The 21,843-nt window shown below is 40.0% G+C and overlaps 1 protein-coding gene across 1 annotated transcript; it reads right to left on the bottom strand.

The window, feature by feature from the left end:
• Window positions 1-1,339: 1,339 nt before the first annotated feature.
• LOC117289226 (TBC1 domain family member 31-like) lies at window positions 1,340-20,810 on the bottom strand. Its single transcript, XM_033770246.1, has 24 exons — window positions 20,703-20,810; window positions 18,840-18,954; window positions 16,621-16,776; window positions 15,872-15,987; window positions 15,336-15,514; window positions 14,779-14,927; window positions 13,918-14,077; window positions 13,320-13,520; window positions 12,216-12,431; window positions 11,540-11,622; window positions 10,490-10,636; window positions 9,659-9,792; window positions 9,240-9,373; window positions 8,726-8,905; window positions 7,243-7,422; window positions 6,730-6,935; window positions 5,996-6,131; window positions 5,200-5,292; window positions 4,438-4,578; window positions 3,239-3,355; window positions 2,992-3,069; window positions 2,586-2,649; window positions 2,262-2,363; window positions 1,340-1,578 (listed from the first exon to the last, which is right to left on the bottom strand). The coding sequence occupies exons 2-24, from the start codon at window positions 18,917-18,919 to the stop codon at window positions 1,427-1,429; spliced, it is 3,204 nt and encodes a 1,067-aa protein (XP_033626137.1). The 5' UTR covers window positions 18,920-18,954; window positions 20,703-20,810; the 3' UTR covers window positions 1,340-1,426.
• Between the last annotated feature and the right edge of the window lie 1,033 nt (window positions 20,811-21,843).

Genomic DNA, 21,843 nt, shown 5'->3' with positions numbered 1-21,843 from the left:
TTTTGATGCCTTCTATGACATAAGAAATCCAAGTAGACATGCTGTAATGTTGGGGGATATTTTATGGGTATCTTTTAATTTGTAAAAAGTTGTATATTTGATTTAAGGAACACACCACTTTGAAATAAATATTTAAGTTGACTAGTTATTGTCAGTGTTTTATTTATGAGCACTCACACATTTAACTATATGTATACACTATGTACATCCCTATACATGTATATACATAAACATTTCAAGGTTTGACTCTACAGTCGCGTTAGATTTGTTCTGTTATTCAAATACAAAAAGTTTGTCTGTATTATATTAAAGACACTGGACACTATTGGTAATTGTCAAAGACTATAGTCTTCACAGTTGGTCTATCTCAGCATATGCATAACAAACCTGTGAAAATTTGAGCTCAATCGGTCGTCGAAGTTGCAAGATAATAATGAAAGAAAAAAACACCCTTGTCACACGAAGTTGTGTACTTTCACATGCTTGATTGCGATACCTCAAATTCTAAATCTGAGGTCTCAAAATGAAAATCGTGGAAAATTACTTTCTCGAAAACTACACATACGTGACTGCAGAGGGAGCTGTGTCTCACAATGTATTAAACTATCAACCTCTCCCCATTACTCGTAATCAAGAAAGGTTTTTATGGTAATAATTGTTTTTAGTAATTAAAAGTGTCCACTGCCTTTAAATTCCAGTTCACAGGCACTCGGCATCTTTAAGACCAATAACAAAACAAATTACAAAAATTACATGTTGACTATACAAATATTGGCAGCGAAATTTAACAGTAAAATAGGCATGAAAAATGTCAGACTTTTATTTGAATTCTGACTTGTTTATGTCTATCCGTTGACAAAAATAAATGCAATACACGGCAGTAGGCTGGTTAATAATGTCCAGTCGTTGCATTAGCAAAGTGCAACGGAAAACAGTAATGTACAATGTATCATATATCTAAGACACGGCAAACCTATGCAAGTGCAATAATTTATCCGAGTGACTGTAATGTTTCGATCTTGGTAAAACAAAGGAATTTGTCTTTGTTCAATCCAAAATTATCTTCAGAAACAATATTCTAAGGAAATACTGAAAATCAATGCATTTAGAAGAAAAAAAAACTGGAATTTTGAGAGGGCAAGGCCATTTTAATATTTCAAAATGCATTTCAATTGAAAAAATCTTAAAGTCTACTGGGGTCGATTTTCACAAAGAATTAGGAGTACTAACGTAGGACTAGTCCTAGGAGATGTTAAAAACTTAAGACTAGTCCTAAGTTAGGGCAATAACTCATCCTAACTTGAGATAAGACTAGTCCTAACTCTTTGTGAACCCCACCCCTAGTAACTTTTGAAGGGGCAACAGAGGTCATGGCCTCCGTGGCCTCCATCAAATTCCAGGCCTGAATAAATATATATCTTGCCCATTACTCTTGGTCGCTCTCATCATCCACATCAAAACCTGGAGGAGGATGTTGTCGTCTTGTTTCCATGGCGATCTTCTTCCGCAGCTCCTGAACCTTCTTCAACAGATTCCTCTCCCTTTGTTCAAAAGTGTCTCGGCCCCGATCCAGAGAAACTGCAAAAGTAACAATAAGAAAGAAATGTGGTTTGGTCTTACCCCTACACCGCAGTGTGTTAAGCACTTTATGCTCAGGTCTGTGAACAAAATCCACAGGAGAATTACTTGGGCGGGATGCGAACCCATGACCACTAGACCACTGAGCTAGACCTGGTCTTACATTCATTCAGTCGATGCGGAGCATCGGATGATGGCCCTCCAAACACGTTGGTCCTCCATTGCTGTACGCAGCTCTTCCCGACGCAGTCCAGAGTCCCGGCACAAGGTGTCCACATACATGTAGGTGGTTTCGCCTTGAACACCCAGCAGGGTGGATACGTGCGCATTACAAGTCTTATCATTATTATTATTAGTATGTCAAAATCCAACAGGTTACAGGAACTGAACCAAGCCCAAGTTTTATAACAAAGTTATGTACATATTTATAGTAAGGAGAGCTTTTCCAGGCATTTCAGATATGCTAAAAACCAAAAGGCCTGCCAAGAGCTTCGCCCCTAAACCCAACTTGGGGCCCTTAGGCAGGCTCCTGGACCCCACGCTGTGAGTACTAAGACTCAAGCTTTCTCGCCCCCCTATACAAGTACCCTGTCATCAAAACAACAACTACTATCTTCTGACGCTCTAAGATACTACAGCTATCTAGTAATCACTTTTGGTAGAGGGGGGCTCTTGATACTTACTTGGCACCTCATCATCTTCTGAACTGCTGAGATCATTCAAGGCTTTACCTCTCAACCCTGCTGTATTATTGTTAAGATTGGCCGTCCCTCCAGCGTGTGACTCTGTGGAAAAAGCAAACAGTAAGATATAGACTTAGGTTAGATCAGGCAAACTTGTATAAAAGGCAAAGACAAGTTATGTTTAACTATTAAAATAAATAAATACAACAGTTTGAGGGTAGTTTATAAGTGCCCTCTACAAATGTTCCAGGATGCCAAAACTCTCTTTTCCTTGTTGGTCACTAAGAAGTAATTTAAAGAAGCTTTAAAAGAACTTGTATTTACCGATGGGCTTGGATGATTCCCTCTGCCTGTGAAAGTCTTTACTTTTGTCAGTGGCGTCTTCCAACTACAATAGCACATAAATAAATGGAAACAAAATTAAATTACATCTTTAAAACACAATTTCTAAAGTTATGCCTAGATTGTACAAATTACCAGTCATAAATCTTATACATCAATGTTATTAAAACTTATCAAATTATTTGCAATAAGCAACTGAAAGTTAAGAATAAAAAGAAATTATAAGAAACCCCCCCCCCCCCCAAAAAAAAAAAAAAAAAGTATTTGGTCAATACATTAATTAACTGATTAGTTTTAAAAATAAATATTAACAACAAAACCTTTAAAAAACAAAACCTTAAAAAAAAAAAAAAAAAAAAATCAATAATCAATCAGTATGAACATGTACCTTCCTGCCTGCAATTCTTCTCATCACTGACTGAACGTCTTGCTCCAATTTCACATTCTCCTCATGGAGTCTTGAAAGCTGGAAGAGCAAAACCCAAGACAAGACAGATTAAGATTAATAAGGGAAGTGATGTATTTTATTTAGGAAGAAGAACTGGCCTTTCCTTTGATCCAAATAGATACATAAATTACAATACAGGCTCTACACCCACATGGCGTATTGAACTGTGCAGAGAGCGATTACTTACCTCAGTGTTCCTGAGTTGTTGTTCCAGGTTGTCCATTCTCCGTTGGTAATCGCCTTCTCTCCGTACGTCCAATCCTCCACTCAGCTCCTCTGCCTTGGCAATGTCATTCTGGATTTGCTGATCATCGAATCAAATTTACAAAAAAGGATAAACAAAACTCCCACATGTTGTTTAAAGGATTTGGGTTCCTTTTCAAAATGTCCATAGATTTACATTAAACTTACAGGGTTTGAAGATAATGATAGTGGAAAGTTACTGAGGTGCTGTAGTTTTTGAGAAATGAGTAAAACAATGTCATGAAAATACGTTTGTAAATGATTAAAATAATTTTCGTCTCATGAGACGAACATTATTTTCATGACATTGTTTTACTCATTTCCAAAAAACTACAGCACCTCAGAACGTAATATTTTCAGGGAAGCTTTCTACTATCATTATCTTCAAACTGTGTAAGTTTAGTGTAAATCTGTGGACATTGAGTTTTTTGTCCTACAAAAGTTACATAGACCCTTTAACAATTAAACAACGGAAATTAGAAGCAATAATGTCTCCACAACACACACGAACAGGTACCGGTATACTAATGTATACATAGCAGTCAAGTATGAAGAGAGAGAGACAGACAGCACACAGAAAAAAACAAGAGACAAAAGTAATGATTAATTAGTGAATAAGACAGACTTAAAAGAAAAGGATATCTCTGAGGAAACGGAGGAGGCAAAGACAAAGTTTTATTAGTAATTTCCTTCTTGGATAATCAGACCATGGTGTTGAATGGTCTGAAGGCGCCTTATCCACAGATTCTCCTTACTCAAATGAACAGTCTCTCTGTAACTAATGGCCAAAACTTAGCTTCTTACTATTTTTTTATTTGTCTTCCTTTCGTGCCGAGTATGTACAATGTCTAGAGCTCATATAACCCGTCGTCACACTCATTCTATGGACACTAAGAACAGTGATACTCTTTTTGCAACGTTTTGTGCCTTTGTGAGGTACATGTATATACATGTATAGGGCAGTTAGACTTAAAGTCTTTCTTGTCAAAATCAAAACATCCCCAGGGCACATACAGAAGAACACCTTTCTTGATATACCTTCCTGGTTGAATGTTGTTGGTCTTGATCATTCTCCCAAGCTCTACCCTTGACTGGGGTACTTATAAGACATCCCAGGGGGAACGCCTTGCTTGCCTTACATACCTTCCTGGTTGAATGTTGTTGGTCTTGATTATTCTCCCAAGCTCTACCTTTGACTCTCTCCTCCAGCTCAGCTTGGCGTCTGTGAGCGTCTTCATCAGCTCTCTGCTGGTATGTCGTATACGCAGAACTCTTTGCCAGATCCTACAATAAATATAATTGTTTAGCCAAAGGCTCCGAACATAGGAATGCGCTACCTGGGCCCAAATACCTGTAAGCACAAAAAATTTGCTTAGCATGAAAGTTCTTCCTTGATAAAAACAAGACTACCAACCAAATTTTAATTTTGTTGCATACTGCTCGTTACTGACATTCAGCTATTGTTTTCTTATCCTGTAAATCACGTGGAAATCTGGTTGGTAATCCTGTTTTTATTAAGAAAGAAATTTCATGCTAAGCAAATATTTGTGCTTACAGGCTTTATGAAGTTGGGCCCTGGAAACCTTACACAGCACTCCCTTCCAGCAGCAGCTTGCATTCCTGGACACGTGAAAATATTTGTTTTCCTTTTATGTTGGTGGGACAGACGTATTCCCCCATACTGTGGTTTGGGAACTGGCCTGGTATGGTGACCAGTCTTGTTTCTTTATCTTTTTTTTTCAGTCTGTGCATTTTAAAACGTGTTAAGTGCTTCTGACCATTTCATTATTTTTCTTACTTTAGACGCTCCCTCTAAAGTTTGCCTCTTGGACTATAACCCTTTAACAAAATTCAAATTCAATCGACCATATCTGATTGCACTGGGTTTTTTTCCCTGGAACTGACTTGTTCTAGGCGTTGTTTCTGAGCCTGAAGTTCCATTCTTCTGATCTCTACATCATCTACAGCTGCTTTGGTTTCCTGCTCCCTCAAGAGACTCTGCAATAAAAACAACAAACAAAAACAAATCAAAAAGTAGAGTCTTATATCTATTTTTGTCAATGGAATACTGATTTATTGGTAAAGACCCATGTTTTTATCTGTAATTAAAACCTGTATCCCTGACTCCTGTGTATAACTTTTGTGTATTTTTCAGCACTAACATGTAGGTATTTTAATCTTTTTGGCTTTTTATACTTGTAATTTTAAGTTTTTAGTGTAAAGAGTAATTTTTCAGATCCTGAAATGGTTTCATTTAGGTAACAGCTGGTCTGGCCTAATTTATAATTATTTAATTTGGGCTGTAATTGGGGAATATGTCAGTTTTTGTTTTCTTGTAATGCTTTTTATTTTGCTGTTAAGCGCTTTGAGGAATGCCAATTCACACTGTGCTTTTAAATACTGTTTTATTATTATTATTATTATTATTATTATTATTATTACTATTGGCATTATTATGCAAAAAGATACCATAAAAGTCTTATGTGAAAGTTATCAGCTAAATACAGTGAGAAAATAGGAACAAACTGTCACGCACCAAATTGCTAGCTGTGTAAAGCGAAGAATGCATAGTAACTTAGAGTCAACCCATGAAATTTTTGACATAAGTGCAGAAATCCCTGCGCCCATGTGCTGATTCTATGATAAGCGGAGCCATGAAATTGGGCCCAGAATGGAAAAAGAAATTTCTCCCTGCACAAACCTTTCTAGAAATCTCATCATCGAGCCGTCCAAGATCAGCCTCTTTCTGCATCTGCTGATGATGCATGAACTTCCTCTTGGCTCCGTCTAGGAGCTGAAGCTCTCGAATCCTCAGCTCCCGCTTCATGGCTTGTAACCTGGGTCAGGGGTTAAATTTAGGAGCTCAAGAAATGAAGAATCTTCAGACTATTCAACCATTCAGTATTATCCACTTTGGTTTTGAAGGATCCACACAGTATCTACCTCAGTGTTTGCAACTCACGCCTATCGCATCACATGCGATGCACAAAAGATACATCGCTCAATGATTTAACATTCTATTCACTGGTGATGTTAGATCAATGGCAGCAGGGTGGCAAATGTGGAGAAATATATTTTTATTTTTGTTTAATAATTCTTGACATTCCATGTCTTTAAAGAAGTTGACTTTTTCCCACAAATTTCAAGGCCTGGAAAATTCAAAAGTAAAAAAAACATGACTTTCCAGGTTTTCAATGACAGAGGTACTACCCCTGACATGTAGCCAACACTTTTTTCAAAGAAGAAAACAGCTGATCTGAAGAAAAAATAAGTTTATTTTTTCCACAAACCATCATTTACAGTTAGTTAACATTGGTTACTCGGCAGGATCCTTAAGTGAGGACGTTAAGCCAGAGTGCAGATTGGACACAAAACTCCTACCATAAACAAAACTTCAAGAACTGAAAGTTCCAAAGACAAGACAATCACCCTCACCTGATACGTTGATCAACGAGTCGTTGTTCCTCTTCAGCGAGGAGAGACCTCCGCTGCTCCTCGGCATCCTTCAAGAGCTTCTGCTGACGGTACCACGCCGTCTCCTCGCCGTGTCTCTTATTCAGCTCTCGCTGGAGCTCCGACGCTGCTTGACGCTGGTGGAGATACTCGAGCTCATCCTGTCTGATGCGCTCACGCTCTTGAGCCTGTCGACCAAGACGAAAAAAAGATTCACTAAAAGATTCATAAAATTGCACATTGGTAGTCGCTTAAAAGAACGTTACAGAATTGGTAAACAAAAAATGGGTTGGGCCCCTGTCACAACAATGTGAACTTTAGGTTATGTGGGTTTTAGGTTGGCAACCGTTGGCAACCAATTTTGTCTGTGCTTAGAAAGTGTTTGTGCTTACAGGCTTTATGAAATCTTCCCTGTGGAACATTTCTAAAAATGCTAAAGTTATAAATTTTTACAAAACTGACCTCATTCCTCATTACATGAGAGAAAATGCCTACCTGGTAATCCACGATGAACTTTGGGTACTTATTGAAGATTGGATATTGTCCTTTAGTGAGCGGCTTGAATTCCTCCAGCATTCTCTTTGGATGGATGTCATCTGGAGTGACCTCCCATAATCGGTAAGCTTCACTGATGACGTTGCCGACGTGGACGGCATTGCGGTGGTGGAAGAAGTACTGAAAAGAGAAAAAACAAAACCAGGGTTGAGATTGCAAAATGTTGAGAAATTTTGGGGAAGAAATTGAAAACATGTGTTACATGGGATACTCTTGAAAACTAAAAACAGACTAGAGCCCTGTTCATGCTTCCTGTGCCCCTTCAAGAGCGAAGTTCAAGGCCTGGGCTTAATTTCATAAGAAAATACTACGGATGAGCAAATGTTATTTGTTGAGCAAAATTTGAGCGGGGCGCCAGACACAACAAAGTAAACTTCACAGAATTTTAGCTAATAACCAGGGGCCAATTTCATGGCTCTGCTTACCGCCGAATTCTGCGCTTACGGTCACACTCCCCCCCCCCTTACATCCAAGCGCCAAATTTCTGCGCTAGCCTTGTTAGCGTGTACGCACGCGCAGAAGCAAAAATTTGCTGCTAACCTGTGAAATACGCTTAAGCACAGAATTCCCTGCTTCTGTAAGCGCTGATTGTGTGCTTACGGTAAGCAGAGCCATGAAATTGGGCCCTGTTGTTTCTGAAAGAAGCGTTTCCTTTGCTGAGCAAGTGCCTATAAAAGTTTGACAAAAGCGAGATTAACGTGCCGGCGCTCCAGCAACTGAGCTATAACTGAGTCCCAATGTTGGTGGTCTCCCTATCTTGTAAATAGATTTGTTCGAGGGTGCCAGTCAGAAGGCAGAGGGTAAACTTTTCTTTAACCAAACAGATCAACAATTAATCTGCATTTCGAGGTGATAAAATGAAGTTGTCTCAAAAAATTCTCCTGAAGACGAACAGAGTATACTGTTTGAAACGTTGAGACCAAACCGGTTCTATTCAGAGCCAACACTCCCAATTAAAAGCAGTGGACACTATTGGTAATTACTCAAAATAATTTTTAGAATAAAACCTCACTTGGTAACGAGTAATGGGGAGAGGTTGATAGTATAAAACATTGTAAGAAACGGCTCCCTCCAAAGTAAAGTAGTTTTCGAGAAAGAAGTAATTTTCCACGAGTTTGAGTTAGAGACCTCAGAATTAGAATTTGAGGTCTCGAAATCAAGCATCTGAAAGCACACAACCTCGTGTGACAAGAGTGTTTTTTATTTCATTATAATCTCGCAACTTCGATGACCGATTAAGCTCAAATTTTCACAGGTTTGTTATTTTATGCATATTGTTGAGATACAGCAAGTGAGAAGACTGGTCTTTGACAACTACCAATAGTGTCCACTGCCTTTTAAGAGATTTAATACACAGTTGTTCCCGCAAGTTTATTCATAAATAGCTTATTTTTTAAAAGAAGTGGACCCCTAATGAGAGTACCTTGAAATCATCCACGTCAGTGCACTGAAGTAGAGGTTGTCTAGAGCCAATGATGTAAGCTACGACGACGAGAAGCAAGAAAGCAGGATGATTGGAGAAGATGTTATCCCACAACTTCTGCCATTCCTCCTTAGTGACTACCTCAGATAGCAGGGTCTGAAGTAGGGGCCAGGCGTACACCTAACCAGGTAGCCAACAAGTAAAAAGAAAATAGAAGTTAGATTAGTATTAATGGAAAGTTTTTGGAACCATTCTCTATTGTTTTAATCCTATATAAATGTAGATTTGTATAGTAAAAACTAATCTGTGAATATTTCATCTCAAAAGGTTGTCCCAACAGTATTAACAAGTATTTAAAGAGTATTTATTTGCCTGAAGATTTTTTTTACTGGTCACAGAAACCAGTGGGCCACCACTAATTTTGGCTACTGGGTATGCACAGAATCAAAACTGTCACACAATTTGTTGGTGAATACAATCAAATAATATGAATGGAGCTTTAATATTGGTGTACCTGGGACGTAACGCCATACTTGACGAAATGCTGCAGGACAGCACGATCGTGGTAGGCTAGAACATTCTCCACCATGGACAGCACGTTGACGGGAGGATTGGGGAAGAACTCAAACCACTGTTGGCACCAATTACCTGGGTAACAAGAAATGAAAACAGAAGACGGTTAGAGCAACGACCGGTGAATTAAAGGGCAGAACATTCTACACCATAGACAGCACATTGACGGGAGGATTGGGGATGAACTCAAACCACTGCTGGCACCAACTGCCTGGGCACAAGAAATGAAAACAGAAGACGGCAGTTATTTCACACACATGCTCACACATTACATAGTGAATAAAACAACATTCAAGCCATGTTGACTTTATCATACTAACACAACAATTTATAAAAAATAAAATGGAGAATAAGTCTTACTTAAGATTGTAGCTATGACTTCAAAGCAGACGAGTTGGTTGTTCTGGAAGAGTTTCACAAAAGGAAATGCCATCAACGGTAGGTAGTCAGTCTCACCAAAGATGGCAGACCAGTGGGCCAGCCCTGATAATGTCCTGCGGAGAAAATGATGTTTCCGATTAACATTGTGACTAATTTGCACATTTAAATATCCCATGTTAATAATAATAATAAAATAATAATTTGGGGGGCTAATCATCCTTACTCGCAGCCTAAGAGCTGAATTGCGAAGGACGCGGCCACAACGTGTTCGAGAAGCAGGCATGCAAGGTCGCCTTTGGCTGCCAGCCACATCAACCCATTGTGACCACGAAGCATAGCCAAGATCGAAAGTGTTTGATTTTTCCCAAGGAGGAAAACCGGATGGTCTGGAAAATCCTTGTGGCACAGCAGAGAACCAACGCACAACTCAACTCACATATTGCCCTGGCCGGGAATCGAACCAGGGTCACCTTGGTGAGAGGCGAGCACTTTACGCACAAGCCAACCATGCCTTCATGATGTGTTATTATCATGATGTGCCTTTGCTGAGCGGATAAGAACAGCAGACTCAAGCTCTGGTGTTTCTGATCAGCAGAGTGTGGATTCAAGTCCCGGTTGTGACACTTGTGTCCTTAAGCAAGACACTTAAGTATTATTGCTGCATTTTTCAGAGGGGACATAAAGCTGTAGGTCGAGTAGAGAGAAGAGGGTTCGCCCCTGTGTCCAATTTCATTAAGCTGCTTAAGAAGAAAATGTTGCTTAACATTTGTCTGCTTAGTTTTCTAGACTTAAGCACCGGTGTAATCCTACCTCTGCAATACCCTGAGAAGCTTGCGACTCTTGATAGGGTAATCTTCATGGACCTTGACCCAGGCGAGGTGGGTTCCTTTGTCAACTAAACTGCTGAATGCCGCGTGGTTCTCAGGAAGACGAAGAACGGAACGCCAGATAAACATTCTGCACATCACATTAGAAGAAAAAAAATCAGAAAACAAAAAAATCAGAAAACAAATTCATTAAAGGCAGTGGGCACTATTGGTAATTACTCAAAATAATAATTAGCATAAAACCTTTCTTGGTGACGAGTAATGGGGAGAGGTTGATGGTATAAAACATTGTGAGAAACGGCACCCTCTGAAGTGCCATAGTTTTCGAGAAAGAAGTAATTTTCCACGAATTTGATTTCGAGACCTCAGATTTAGAACTCGAGGTCTCGAAATCAACCATCCAAACAAACGCACACAACTTCCTGTGACAAGGGTGTTTTTTTCTTTCATTATTATCTCGCAAGTTTGATGACCGATTGAGCTCAAATTTTCGAAGGTCTGTTATTTTATGCATATGTTGAGATACACCAACTGTGAAGGCTAGTCTTTGACAAATTACCAATAGTGTCCACTGCCTTTAAAGGGTTTTGATACCTTTTGTAGGTCAAGCTTTTTTGCAATGACATGAATCCCTACTCACTGTAAATGAAGGTGTATGTAATATAATTTACGTATAGAAGTTTCAGATTCATTATTCGTCAAGTTTTTGAGAAAATAGTATAAAATCACAGAGCGATGTTTTCAATCTGTGGACATTATCTTTTTTTGTCGTACACAAATTACCCTTTTTTTCTCAAAAAACTTGACAACTAATGAAGCTAAAACTTCACAGGGGAATTATGTTACTCATTTTATGGTTAATATTTTAACCTCTGTGAAGCGCCTCGGGACCCTTTTGGGGTTAAAAGCTAATATTATTATCATTGTTATTATTTTTATGGTAAAAAAAAGAAATTTTCCCTGCTCCAGGACCGATGAACCGAAGTAATAGGGTAATAAAAGGGCCATTATTGTATTTTTGTAAAGCACCCACCTGTATTTTGCAGGATATTCTCCATAGCCTTTGAGAATTGAATGAAGTCTATTCAGGTCTAGCCCCTCCGGTAATTCAGAAACCTGTACAAATTGAAATCACAAAACAAATAAAGTAGACTCACCCTTAACTTTAGGACTATTTCAGGTAAACTACATGATCCCCTAAGCTTTCTTTTCCAACCCCCCAACCCCTTCCCGAGACAAAGGAAGAGGATAAATAGAACACACCAGGAATGCAAAGCTTCACACAACATGTACACCAGGAATCATTTAAGAAGTCATGGTTTAACCTGAACGGGTAAACGTAGTCAACATTGGTTTTTGGCACCCCATACAATACACTTAAATCCGAAGCGATTACCATGTCCACACAGGAAGTGGAATACACTTTTCCAGGTTCAAATTTTGGGGCATAAAAACTGATATCATTCTACATAACCATATTACTTCAAAGTGAAATGTTTCTCAAATACCTTCATACTTTCGAAAGAAGCAATAGGCTTCTAACCAACAGTTTTTATTGCCATTAATTCCAAGAGTGATTACCAAAGGAAGAAAAGCTTTGAAAAGCAAAAAGCGCAGGCACGTTAATCCGGAGGTCGTTGGTTCGAATCCCACTCTAGTCAATTCTTTGTTCGACCCCAAAAATCAAAAGCAAAAGGCCTAACATATACCTCTAGTTGATTTTCAGACTCCCCTGTCTGCATCACTCCAGCCCTCCTGACCCCTGTTGTGGCGGTGTGTGTCACCCCTGGTGTCTCCCTAGTTGCCCCTTGCATCTGTAGTCTCCCTGGGGTCATAGACCTGAGGGTGGTGCTGTTGGCTGTATCACCGTGTGTGACTTTCTTCTTGGTCCTCCCTGACGCAACTTTGACTATGACTGGAGGTGGCTATTGGGACAAAGAATTACACCTATGTTTGAAATACAGGGATGTGATAGGCTGTTGAAAACAAAAACCTGAACTATGAGCACAAAGCGTGAAAGCTTGAGAAGCAAAAGTTTCCGGGTGCAAACCTGCTTACATTCATTTATTTTTGGGTAAAAAAAAACTTTCCGGTTCAAAATGGTGAAATTATATCCCTGGAAGTAAAATGTGCAGGAGAGGTATTTCTGCAAGAGGTAAGGAAAATAATCCTTTGTGCTTTTAAATTCTGAACCAAAGGCGAAAATGACAACAAAAATGGAATAGCTATAAATGTCTGTTTTGAATCCATAAGTATCTTCATTCCTAGTGCAGTCTTTAGCCCCATTATGTCAGATGATGTGAATACATGCTAAACTAAAGTGCTCTTTTTTTGCAATAAGGAACTATTGTGTAATGTGCACACAGGCATGCACCTACCATGCTATGTATGCATTTACCCATTACGAAGAGAAGTAAAGGGTGCTGGAATTCATGCCATGGATCTCTCTTTTGGGGATTATAATAAAAGAAATCAGACCTTTGTCCCTTTTAAAAACAAAACAAATGTGGCTTACAAAAATGATCAAAAAGACGTAATTTGTAAACTTTGTGCCAATTTATTCCCATTGTTAAAAAAAAAAAAACCAGAAATAATAATCAAAATGCGATTATAGTTCATAATTCATACATGTAGGTCAATTTGTTTCCACCCAATCATTTAAAATAACAACTATAACATTACTGGAGAAAAAAACTTTATAGATTAAGCGGGGGAGGTCTCCTAAAAGCAAGCTTGTTGGATGGAGACCCCCCACCCGAATTTGAGAAAGAACAATGTTAAGAATAGACCGAGAAAACTGAAGGCACACAAACCTTATTAAAATCCGACATCAGCGCCGGGACACTGTAGACATTCATGCAGCCACTTTCAACTACCGCTGTGATGTGCCGACCGGTTGGGTTGACGGACACACCGGAGACACGATCCTCGAGCGTTCCTAAGTCAAAGAGCATCTTACATGTTGTGATGTTTAAGAATCTCATGATGCCGTCTTGGCTCAGGACGCCGACAATCTGGAATTGTAATTTCGCAAAACGGAGATGTCAATTAATAAACCACATCACATGGGAAACTGACTGGGTAAATTCTAGACTGATTTGGTGTTGACAAAGAAAAAATTTACCAGGGTTGGATCTGAACCAACGACTTCCGGATTAACATGCTGGCGCTTTACCAGCTGAGCTATCTCATTGGCCACAATAAGTCAATATCTTTGTTTGGGGAGCAAGTCAGAAGGCATACAACTATTAGCTGCCAAGGTTGAGCCCTTAATCTAACTACATCAATAGACTCTGCTGGGGTCGAAACGCCAGGCCTTTTTCTTTTTTGCATCAACATTTAACAGCAACTTATTTGGCTGAAAGTATAGAGCCAATGAAATAATGATTTTACTTGTCCCTTATTCACTACCTGACTTGAGCCGCCGTCAAAACTCTCCGGAAGGAACTCAAGTTGTTTGACGACTCGCACTTTGACCGGCATTTCAATCACTCTCAGTAAACGGCGCGTATCCAAGGCCCAGACGTGAAGAAATCTTGACTTGCCTCCAGCAACTAAGAAACGTCCATCTCTGTAAAAGTTAAAAGGATATGAGAAATATAGCTAATGATAATAACAATGATATAGGCCTGGGGTCACAGAGACAGTGGCCTCCATTGCCCCTGCATGGTCTTGGTGCCCCTATAAAAGCTTCCCATAGACTATAAGAATTCCAATGGAAGTGCCCTTTAAATAATATGTTTTTCTTTTTATCTATGAGATATCGCCTAGCATCAAAAGGCAAGATGATCAAGTCAAGGTAAGGGCTACACTTAACTGATTTGGGTTATCAACCCAAATCAACTGTCACCAGGGGTAAGTTGCCACCTACTCCTGGGGCTGAAATAGGGTTACCTTCTTCACAGTCCGTAAGGATGTAGGCATGGGTATCATCCACTAGGAGCCCGGATGGTAGAGCAGAATGCACCGATTCTTTTCCAACTCTTTACAAAGCAATTACCATGGTCAAAGCAATTACCATGGTCAAGTGCCTTGCTCAAGGGCACAAAGTGTCATGATCGGGATTTGAACCCACACTCTGTTGATCTGCCTCAATACTTCTGCCACTGATGGGCACTCATAGCATTGATGATTGTGCATTATTCTTAACTATAGTTGTGCATAGCTACGAGTCTCACATTGTACTTTAACAAGGAAGCTGCGCCGTACTCTGCATCTTATATGCCAGAAACACTGAGATGAAGGAGTTATAAGTGTCCTGTCCCAACCTACCTCGGTGTGGCAAATGCCTTGTAGTGTGGGCTATCTCCGGGTGGGATAGGGAGCTGGTACTTGCACTGCAGGGTGTCTGACTCCCAAGCAAAGATGGAATCATCACGGAAACAGGTCATGATGGTGTTACTCAGAGGCAAGAAGAACACCTGTAAGTCAATTATGGTACCACATTATTTTGTCTTTCTACTTATTTTTTCACCAACATCTCCACTATTAATTTTGGTTTTAACCCTTAAACCGTTGGTGTTAGCCATGTATACTCGGTACTTTCCCCGATGTCTTGAAGATTTTCGAACGGAAGTGACCTTTGCAAAATGAAAATAGCCTTGCTCTCTCAAAGACGAAATTCCAGGCCTGAATTCTAAATGAAACCCAGCAAGTGATGTTTGAAGCTTCGCATGGTGTGAATAATAAAAACAAACTATAGATAACACTAAACTTGCAAGTACAATCATGTATTATTCTCCCGGAGACATGCAGAGTAAACTGTACGAAACGTCAAGCCCGAAACGGCTCATCTCGGAGCAAGCTTTCCCTGAAACCCAGCAACTTACCTTTGAAATGCCGACGGCATCTCGGACATTGAGCTTCCGTTTCCTTGTGAAGGTGTCCAAGTCCCAGAGCAGGCTGGTGTCTGAGGAGGTGGTCAGGGCGTAGCGGCCAGAGGCATGGATCGAGACGGAGTGAATCGGGGTTCCGTGACCTTTCATCCATGCAACTAACTCCCTTGTGTCTGCAGTTGGAAAAGAAACATCAGAATGGAATATTATATAAATATTAGACGCCTGTGAGTCATGCATGAACGTGCAAGCTGGCTGTCAAATTTTTGTTAAAATACACTTTCGCTTAAAGCAAATTGTTCTGCTATAGTTTAAATCTTTTTCTTTAACTTGTTGGCAACAGCTCCCATTGATTTTATACATACTTTCCAACTGGGACCCTAACTGAATGTGTATACCCACCACCTACACACCGAAGGACATGTATATACAATACACGCTATTGTTGTGTTGATCCCACCTTCTTTTCATTCACCCTTCACCTTAGACCCCAATAAACCCTCCTGGATCTTCCTTTAACGCAGACTCACCAGTATCAAAACATTTCAGGGAGCAATCGGCCAAAGCGGCCAAGTACTCCGTCTTCCGTCTCAGCGTGAAGCCCAAAGATGTGCACGCCTGACCAGTCTTCTGGACTAACTGGAATCTACATTGAAAGGTTGGATATAAAGATATGAGTTTATACAGCATTCTCCCAGGTGGCGTGTCGTGGCCGAGTGGTCTAGTTCACCGGGACCCAGTTCGGGTGTTGACAGCACCAGAGGCTGGGTTGGAGTCCTGGTCATGACGCTTGCGCCCTTGAGCAAGGCACCATAATTGCTTCGTAAAAAGTCTGGGAGGAAGTACATTCTGCTCTACCAGCCAGGCTCCTATAGTGGATGATATCCATGCCTTCATCCTTAGGGACTGTGAAGGGGGTAACCCCTGTTTCAACCCCAGGAGTAGGTGGCAGCATGCCCCTGGTGACAACTGATTTGGGTGAACAGCCCAAATCAGTCAATTGTAGCTTTCACATTGAAGTGGCTATTTGGCATTGTGGTGTTATTCACTGAACAGTTAAGGGCAGACCCTGGTTAAGCTACATGTATGGTACTGTGTGGAGGCTACATTTCAGTCACCATTGTCAAATTTGTTTTTCCAATACACATGCAAAACAATTATGAATGTTTTAGGTAGTTGAAAGGAATGTTTTCTTTTAAGAGCTTTAAGTCAGGCTCTCCTAGTAATCTAATAAAAATAGCCTATAATGAATTCTGGTAACATTTATTGACATATTTACCTGTTTTTAGCAAGATCAAACACATAGATATTTCCTTGGTGGTCTGCTGCAACAAAGCTATCTCCACTACTACTAAATGCCGTGTGCAAGAAGCGGACACGCCTCCCAGTGGGTGCGAAGGAGCTGCTGGCATCATGGCTGATCTGAACCATTAACCTGTAAAGAAATCAGTATTGAGAGAGTTATTTAATATATAATTCTGCAGGCCTCAAAATAACCAACGGCACCCACAACAATTGCTGTGATGCCCTGTGATGCCCTGTGCTTTTGCTGTGGTGCCATTTGCAAAGTTCCAATACAAACTTAAATTTTCCTCTGAGGAGTGAAGCTCCTTTTTTTTTTTCTTTTTTTTTTTTTTTTTTTAATCCAATTCACCAGACACACAAGGCCACTTCAAGGTGTGGGCTACAATTATTTATTTTTCCCGAGGCCGTTGCCACCTACTTCAAGGGCTGAGACAGGGTTACCCCCTTTACAGTCCATATGGATGTAGGCTTGGGTATCATCAATCAGAAGACTGGCAGGTAGAAAGTGTAGCAAGTGTCACGACCGGGATTCGAACCCACACTCTGCTGATCGAACACCAGAGCTTGAATCGGATGCTCTTAACCACTCGGCCATGACACGCCACAGAGAAAAATTACTGTGCCCTTCGAACGCGAAGTTCAAGGCCTGACTCTGGCAATGAAACCAAGGATGTCTCATAAGTGAACTTACACCCGGTTCAGACAGGCGGTCCAGAGTCCCGCTGAACCAAATTGATTCGCCTCTGGGTCGACCCAATTAAATTTTGGTTTCAGACAGGCAAACTTAACAAAACATTTACATTAGGTTCGACTCATGACACGATCATAGTCTGAACCCAAGGTGCTCCAGAGTCGTTCCGACCGACTGCAACAGTTGATCTTGTGACTTCTAGCGCATCAAGACGCTCCTAACTGTTTCAGATGTCAAACTTTTCAGGTACTTTATTCAAAATTTGGTTCTGAAACACCAAAGTTAACCCCTACACTTCAACGATTGGTTTTCTTGGTTCTTTTAACTACATTACCAACCCTAGTACTTGGGACCTATGGCTTAATATCCCATTTGTAGACAAAACAATAATGGTATAAAGCATCTTGCTCACGGACACGACCAGGACTTCAACCCACACTCTGCTGATCAGAAACACCAGAGCTTGGGTCCGGTGTAAAGGTGCAAGTTTGCAAGGGTACAACTACAAGGGTACAACTACAAGGGTACAACTACAAGGGTACAACGACAAGGGTACAACGACAAGGGTACAACGACAAGGGTACAACGACAAGGGTACAACTACAAGGGTACAACTACAAGGGTACAACTACAAGGGTACAACGACAAGGGTACAACTACAAGGGTACAACTACAAGGGTACAACTACAAGGGTATAACTACAAGGGTACAACTACAAGGGTACACATTTTGCATGGGTCAAAGTTTGCAAGGGTACAACTACAAGGGTACACATTTTGCAAGGGTCAAAGTTTGCAAGGGTACAACTACAAGGGTACACATTTTGCAAGGGTCAAAGTTTGCAAGGGTACAACTACACGGGTACACATTTTGCAAGGGTCAAAGTTTGCAAATGTACAAGTTTGCAAGGGTACAACTACAAGGGTACACATTTTGCAAGGGTCAAAGTTTGCAAGGGTACAACTACAAGGGTACACATTTTGCAAGGGTCAAAGTTTGCAAATGTACAAGTTTGCAAAGGTACAACTACAAGGGTACACATTTTGCAAGGGTCAAAGTTTGCAAATGTACAAGTTTGCAAGGGTACAACTACAAGGGTACACATTTTGGAAGGGTCAAAGTTTGCAAGGGTACAACTACAAGGGTACACATTTTGCAATGGTCAAAGTTTGCAAATGTACAAGTTTGCAAGGGTACAACTACAAGGGTACACATTTTGCAAGGGTCAAAGTTTGCAAATGTACAAGTTTGCAAGGGTACAACTACAAGGGTACACATTTTGCATGGGTCAAAGTTTGCAAAGGTACAAGTTTGCAAGGAATTTTGCAAGATCAGTCAACATAAGGTACAGTATTGCATGGGTACAATTTGCCAGAGTACAAGTTTGAAAGAGTAAACTATTTAAAAATGGGACTACCTCAATGCCATGAGTAATGCTCTGTATACTACACTACTTCAGTATTTACATGTATTTCTCATACTCCATTATTTAATTCGCTTACCCATCATCACCAGAAGGTGCTGGCTTCCTCAGCCAGATCTTACCAGCGTCTCTCTTGCTAACATCACAACTCTGCATCATTCACTTGTTGGGATAACATTTCCTTGGAAGTAGAACTGTGATTGAAATGAAAGTATTATTATAGGCCCCCTAGTAAAAATAAATTGCTTCTTTGTTTGTTTGTTTGTTTGCTCGTTTGTTTGTTTGTTTGTTTGTTTGTTTGTTTGTTTGTTTGTTTGAATGACCTTCCCTCAACGGGAACTCGGCAAACTCCCACAACAAAAGGGGATAGGCCCTATAAACACCAAGTTGGTTATACAAACGTTGGTTTTTATTAAGGCCGAGTAAAAAAAAAAACATGTTTCACGTCCGAGTTTTTCAAAAAAAAAGAGGAAGAGGGGCTTTTTATTTTTTATTTCAAGATGGCGGCCATTCATTGTTAAAATGTCAAATATCCATTGTTTTTTCTACTGCTGAAATACACAAACAAAACATAAATGAAACGAATAAGTCGAGGCATTCAGACAAGACATTGGGCGGGGACGCTAAACATGTTTCTTTTTTTACTTGGCCTAACGTCTATTTATGATTTATAATTATATGAATGAATCACACAAATCGAGAAAATGTGATTCGGTAACTATTAGTATTATGGTATAATTAGTATACGACAATAATTATTGATTCTAAATTTCTATTCTAGTCATTGTGAAATCCGTGGTTAGCTGAGGGATCCAAACCCACATTGTCGCAACCTTTTGATTGCAAGTGTGGATCCGCAAGTGTTATTATAAAAACAAAGTTTCTGTATCATGCCACCACTTTGTTATTCGAGATATGAAATAATAACCGTATCCTTATTTATTACTATCTGAACATGTCTAAGAAATTTACCTCAACTCAAGAGTCAAGTCAACTCAACCATCGTTTATCCCTTTTTGTAAAAATTAGTGAAAAAGTGGTGGCACTGGCAGGATGGATATGGGAAGTTTCTGTTATCCACTACTGTTATTATTAATCTAGCCCTACTTGTGTGGCCAAGGATCGGTCCTACTACTTGCCGTCAACTCGCCGACTTGCCGTCAACTCGCCGTCAACTCATTTTCGCGCCGTCAACTCATTAAATTTACATGAAAAATCTATAAAAAGGGGGCACGGAAGTGTTAAGTCTGGGCTAAACTACATATTTCTCATGGTTTTCGGTACAAATTCATTCACAAAAACGACTTTGTGTTGATAAAAAAAAAGTACCAATCATTGACATCTTGGGCCAAGACTAATCATTGTGAAAAAGCAAGATGGCGGTCGACAGTTTTTCGGCTTCCAGAATTTTTTTTCACGAGAAAAAAACTCAATTTTTATTCCGAAATATGACCTAAAACTTACGCGAATGCTGTTTGAGCTGATACTTAACAGTTCTATGCTTCTTTTGTGGATTTTAAATGTATATTGGAGGAGTTGACGGCGAGTTGACGGCGCAAGTGAGTTGACGGCGAGTTGACGGCAAGTAGTAGGACCCCCAAGGATAGCTGAATCCGCTATCCTTGGCCACTCACAAATGGGGTTATTATTAATCATGAGTGTCAGACTCAGAGTGTAGTGTTTCACAGTTTCACCTTCACTGTTTTTGTTTTTTTAGGCCTAAGCTAAGTGTAAATTGTATTTTTTTAATCAATGAAGTATTCCAAACCAAATCCAAACAAAATTTACAAACAACAATACAAAAAAGTCAATACAAATAGTATACAATACAAAAATAAACCACATACAAATTGTTATTTAGTAATTATAACTATTTCCATTGCTTGTTGGTATTTCGTATTTGGAATCTTAAGTCCAAACAAACAAACAAATCACTACTTACCTTTAATTGGGCTGGTCAAATGTAGGCACAATAAATGTTAACAAAATAATGTTTTGGATTAATTTATGAATATGGCGCTTCCTGTGTGTTTTCTTGGGCTAACCATCTTAAAACACTTGATGGCGCTCAACTACCGGTACAATTACATACTGTGGAGGGCGCTGTATATAAGTTGTATTTTTGCGAAAGTTGTTATAATTGTGTATTCGCCACGTAATGCTAACGGTAAGCGCATTAATCTCCAGGTTGCGCACACGTCTAAGATTGAGCGCTCAATCTGCAGATTGGGCAGCTGATCTGACGGTGCTGCTCAAAGTGGAGATTTGACCAATGTCCGGCAAGCAGTACAACTGGATTGTTTAAAGAGTCATACAAATCGGAAGTAAATCAATTAAATTATTGCATTGCTTTGTTTAGGCCGTAGCCTTTCTTTGCTGGCCATGTTTATATATAACTGCATAATTGTTTATGCCACCGGGGCATCCGACACTCCGGCGAGTATGTACGTGCATGTGCAAATTTTAACAATGAGGACACTGACTCAATAATGTCTTAATTAAAACTTGGTGTGTGAACAGGGCATTTTAAGACCCCCCCCCCCCCCGGGCCACCCCCCCTCCCCGAAAACCTCCCGTTATAAAACCTTTTGGTCACATCGACGAGCTCATTGTGACTCAAAACATTGGCTTCTGCTTATAACTTGAATGGACATTCCATACAATTTTTTCACAAACTTGCATGTTTTTTGGACTATGGGGGGGGGGGGGCTACCCGCAGTCAATTGTCAAGGTCATTGTGACACTAAACTAAAGAAAGTGTAGTAAGCAATGACAAGGGCTTGTTATTTTAACTCAAAAAGTGATGGCTGAAATTAATGCAGGTGCGCCTATGCCCGGACTTCTAAGGGAAGCAATGACAATTAAGGACTTGTTATTTTAACTCAAAAAATGATGGCTGAAATTAATGTAGGTGCGCCTGTATGCCTAACTTCTAAGGGAAAAAAAGACTGCAATCAGGATGAACTGGCTGGTGGTCTTGTGATGACAAGCCTCCTATTCTTTTTTGACCACCTACATCAAAATGCTCGAGAAACGGACCAATACAGTATATACAAATGTTGCGAAATGTGGGGTAAGGGAGG

The sequence above is a fragment of the Asterias rubens genome, chromosome 4 (assembly GCF_902459465.1).
Source record: "Asterias rubens chromosome 4, eAstRub1.3, whole genome shotgun sequence".
NCBI classification, from domain to species: Eukaryota; Metazoa; Echinodermata; class Asteroidea; order Forcipulatida; family Asteriidae; genus Asterias; species Asterias rubens.
This window is presented reverse-complemented; position numbering and strand designations above follow the sequence as displayed.